Below are 4,492 nucleotides of genomic sequence, written 5' to 3'. Positions count from 1 at the left end.
ACTACGTTTTACAATCGCATTTTATTCTGGGGAGTGATGAAGAGACAGCATTAATATTTTTTTCTAATATGCTAATTATTTATATTACAATTAGCGTAGTATTTAGGGTTAAAATAGAGAAAATGTTTTTAAACTCCAATGCAGAGGCAAATTAGAGACGTTTTGGTGGCCAGAAAAATAATATTCCTATGTAATGCCATGGTTTAACCACTAGATGCCCGTATGGCTGATTAATAAATATAGCCTACATAGATTTAGCTCTACTCTAGTTGCTGTAACGAGTTTTAACGGTCATAATAGCTTATTTATTTTATGTTTTGCATTGTATATTTAGACATTATCAAACACTCAATGGGCCTCAATCATGAAACATTCGTAAATATAGGAATAAACTCTGAGTAATTTGCGCGTAAAACTGACCTTCCCGAAAACTCTCCTCCGGATTCACAAACGCTTCGTAAACTTCCGATTTGATAGTTAAACATGCGTATGTTAATGAATTCCAATGATTCGTAAATAGGGCGCTCGTGCATAATCCCCGCCTATGAATTACAGCTACGCAAATTGCGTGTCCAGGAACGCAGTGGAATATTCTGGTCTACTTTCTCAGGTTTGGCTCCAGTATATTGCATAAATGCAAAAAAGACTAATAGGCCATATGCCTAACAATAAATATTCAATAACATGTGTCCACCAAAGTGTTTTTAGCCAGCTGAAAAATGTCAGGCGCTCTTCTGAAAACGACCAGCTGGTGGTGCTGGAGAACGCTTTGGTGGCACAGCGTTTTTCCAGCTGAGACACTTTTATTGCTATAATTTGGAATATCCACGGCAGTAACGCATTACTAGTATCTCATTTTGAAGAATATTACTGAATATAAAAATGCAGTAACCAGCAATGTTAACTTCTCTATTGTTGTTCAGTTGTTGTACAAGTAGGATGATTGGTCGGTGTAGTATTTGTCCCGCCCCTCCTCCATTGATTGGACGGCTGGGTAAAAAGTGACAGTGACAAGCGCTGCATTTTACCCAAAGCTAAACAGTTCTTCTCTATTGTCGTTCAATTGTTGTACAAGTAGGATGATTGGTCGGTGTAGCCTCGTATTTGTCCCGCCCCTCCTCCATTGATTGGACGGCTGGGTAAAAAGTGACAGTGACAAGCGCTGCGTTTTAACCAAAGCTAAACAGTTTATCAACTCCCAGCTACAAAAACAGAGCAAACGGACTTGTAAAATATTATGATGGCAGTGCATCAAAATTCAGTGTCATCAGTTTGCCAAAAAGAACACAGAACGTTTTACGCACCATTTACACATGGTAGGGAGCAGGTGTAAATTTCTTTCGTACCAACCAACATTTTGAAAATACGAACACTTTCATGAATCCGAAAATTTACGTCAGAACGGCTTTACGAAAGATTTACACAAAAATGTGTTCTGCTCGTGTTTCATGAATGAGGCCCAATGTTTATAAGTTTAGCTTTTTTTAATGTTGAATTTAAAAAGATTAATTACTCCCATCCCAGTATTATTTTATGACATTTATGTAAGAAGACAATATAAGTGAATGTTAAAAAAGGCCAGCAAATACGGGATTTAACCCAATAAAAAAATTAAAATAACGTTTCAAAAAAAAAAAAAACACAAGGCAAACAAACTGCATTCAGGGAAACTCTTTCTTGTATTCCTCAAATAAATACAGCCTTGGTGAGCATAAGAGACTTCTTTCAAAAACAAATTTTTTTTTTAATTATTCCAAATATTTATTTATTTATTTTTATTTTTACTTTTAATAACTTTTTAAATAGTTGTATTTATTTCTTTTCTTTATGACTTCTGGTTTATTCTTCATACTGGAAGGTCAAATCAAGCACTTGTCGCACATGGTGTGCTCTGGTTGTGTATTGAACATTTCAATACAAATATATTTGACACATATATTTGGTCATCTGGGTATTCCATAAACACAGTACATTTGTGTACTGTGCACTGTATACATACAGTGTACATATATTATATTGCTATTTTAAACACATCCATGGTCATTTGATTTTTTTTCCCCCCCAGATTTAACCAACAGTAATTTAGACAACAATTAAATGCAATGTGTTTGAAAGCGGTTCAGAGTTGTCTGTGGCTGTGTGTTTCAGAGCTGGATAAGGAGGACAGCTGTGGGGAGATGTCTGTTCCCAGCAGCCCACAGAACGAGGCCATCCAGCACAGCTCCATCAGCACATCCAACGGCGTCAGCTCCTCCACAGCGGCCCTCGCATCCGGCCCCGCTCTGGGGCCCGCCGCAGACCACAGCACAGAGGAGGAAGACGACTCGCACATGGGCGGGGCTTCTTCCTCTCACACCCAGTCTTCAGGAAGCTGATCAGGCCTCTGATTGGTCGCTTTGATTCCTGGCAGCCATGTTGAAATGAGGGCGATGAGAGATGTTCCCTGGAACACTCCGTTCTCGTCTCCCCTCTGTTTTCATTTGAGCTCTTTTTAATCCAGCGCATTTTTACAAAGAGTACAGTAGTCAGGGAAGGCGCTTGGGAGGTTATGCAGAAAGTGTACTGATTGTTTTATGGTTTTTCCATTTGTGGTGTATTTATTGAGTTAAGGAAGGATCGAGACGATGTGTCCAAATGTATCCGGATTCATAGTGAGAGGAAACGGACTTACTGAAGCACTATCAGAGGCTTGAAGATGGAAGAATTGGCCACTTTATAATTTATATGCGGTTTACATTTTGCACATGAAGGTAGTGAAAGGGTTTTTATTGTTTGTTTGGTTTTTTTATAAGCGATCATTGTTTGACACAAGCAGCTCCAGCAGATTTTAGGAGTAGTGTTAAAACAAATCTGATCGTCGGTCTTCTAGAAATAGTGACGTGTTGTTTTGTGAATGTTTCATATGGTTCTTGGCATGTTTAAGGAAGATTTTCTGACATGAATGATTGTTGATTGGGCAGTGATTGTATTCACCATGCCGACTATTCAAATGCTTACTTCTGTATGTGCCATTTATTTGTTGCAGGTTATTGAAATCACGATAACACATTTATTTTACAATTTACTTACAGTGAAGTTTTAGGTGAATTAGTGAAATAGACTTGCCTGAGAGCTTTTCATGGACTTATTTTGAATGAAGTGATTTTTTTTCCGCTTACTTGCAAAGTGGCTGACTTTGTATTTGTGGTGTCTGACGCTTAGAAACATTGAGAAAAGTTCATTAGTTCATTCACTTTGGTTGTCTTTCTGATTACAGTGTAATTAAGGAAGCATTGTATATGCCATTATGATGAAATCATTGTGATCTCTACTGGTACTATGTTTGTCTTAGGATCATGACGACAAAAAAAAATCACCTGAAAAAAACTTTAAATAAGGCTTTCCGAACCGTCTTCAGCAATTCTGTCTTTAGCATAAAACTCGACAAAACTGAACAGGAACTGGAGCAGCTCTTCAAAACAAACAATGACGGATATAAAACTCTACTGTCTTTTAAGTTCTACTATGAAGTTATGCTTAGTGACGATTACTAAGTAAGAAAAATAGATGAAGTCTTTCATTATCATCCTCTTCTCTCTTTAAAATCTATTGGCTTACTACTGTGTAGTTCTACAAGACTTTGCTGCATTTTGTTCTGCTTCTAAGTCAACTTGATTTTGGTTTCAAAGGTAAATTTGTATGACGGTCGTTCTGTGCTTGACCTGCATGACTGAATTCTCTAAGAGAACTGGACCAGTGTTTCAACCTTGTCTCTGTTGCAGTTGAACATCTTGTTACTCTTAGATTTTCAGCCGGGAAATGGCAGCTTTACAATGGGGGGTGGGGTTTGTTCTTATTTACTAGGTCCACTTTGGAAAAAAGGGTGTGATAATTATTGTGTTGGCGGTCAACTTGTAGCTTGTGAAAGGTATGTATAAATTATAATAAAGTTGTAATAAATCTTTTAATAGCTATTTAAAGTATCAGTCATTCTGTAGATTGTGTCATTGAATGAAACTCTGTTTTTTTTTTTTTCCTCCATTGTCTTGTATTTGTTTTATTTGCATGATATTTTGCCTTGTAGACTCTGCCATCTAGTGCAGAATCCTGGAAAATTCAGCTCTACGTTTTGTCATAGCTTTGCCTAAACATTTGGATATACTGTTGTAGCTGTTGATTTGCTGGTACGTTTTTGTGGGCAAACTGTGTTATTCATTTGGAAAACGAATATCATCCCTGTGATCGTGACGATCCCTAATCCGAATGGCAGCCTGATTTTCTCATTCTTCAAAATACAGTAAATAAGAAGAAAACAAATCATAACGGGTGTAAAAACAGAAAGTTGCCCTACTAATCAATCAAACCTACGTTAACAACGATGCTGGCAAGATATGCAAAGTGCTGGCTTTACGATTCATAAATTAAACAAATTTACTTAGCATACTTGCAGTGTAAGCACCCAACCAAAAATATAGTGAAGTAAAATTAAAATCTGTAAGGAGAACACGCATGC

At 37.2% G+C, this 4,492-nt stretch overlaps 1 protein-coding gene across 2 annotated transcripts in view; it reads left to right on the top strand.

The window, feature by feature from the left end:
- The window catches only part of atf2 (activating transcription factor 2), a 33,374-nt gene extending 29,416 nt beyond the window's left edge, over positions 1-3,958 (top strand). For both annotated transcript variants that reach the window (XM_016551565.1, XM_016551566.1), the window contains one exon: positions 2,149-3,958. In XM_016551565.1, the coding sequence (XP_016407051.1) occupies positions 2,149-2,375 (227 nt within the window). In that variant the 3' untranslated portion in view covers positions 2,376-3,958. The remainder of the gene's footprint in view (positions 1-2,148) is intronic.
- The last annotated feature ends 534 nt before the right edge of the window (positions 3,959-4,492 follow it).

This window comes from Sinocyclocheilus rhinocerous, unplaced genomic scaffold, assembly GCF_001515625.1.
Source record: "Sinocyclocheilus rhinocerous isolate Xijiao unplaced genomic scaffold, SAMN03320098_v1.1 scaffold3663, whole genome shotgun sequence".
Classification (NCBI taxonomy): domain Eukaryota; kingdom Metazoa; phylum Chordata; class Actinopteri; order Cypriniformes; family Cyprinidae; genus Sinocyclocheilus; species Sinocyclocheilus rhinocerous.
Note: the sequence above shows the minus strand (reverse complement) of the source record. Positions and strands in the feature narration are given on the sequence as shown.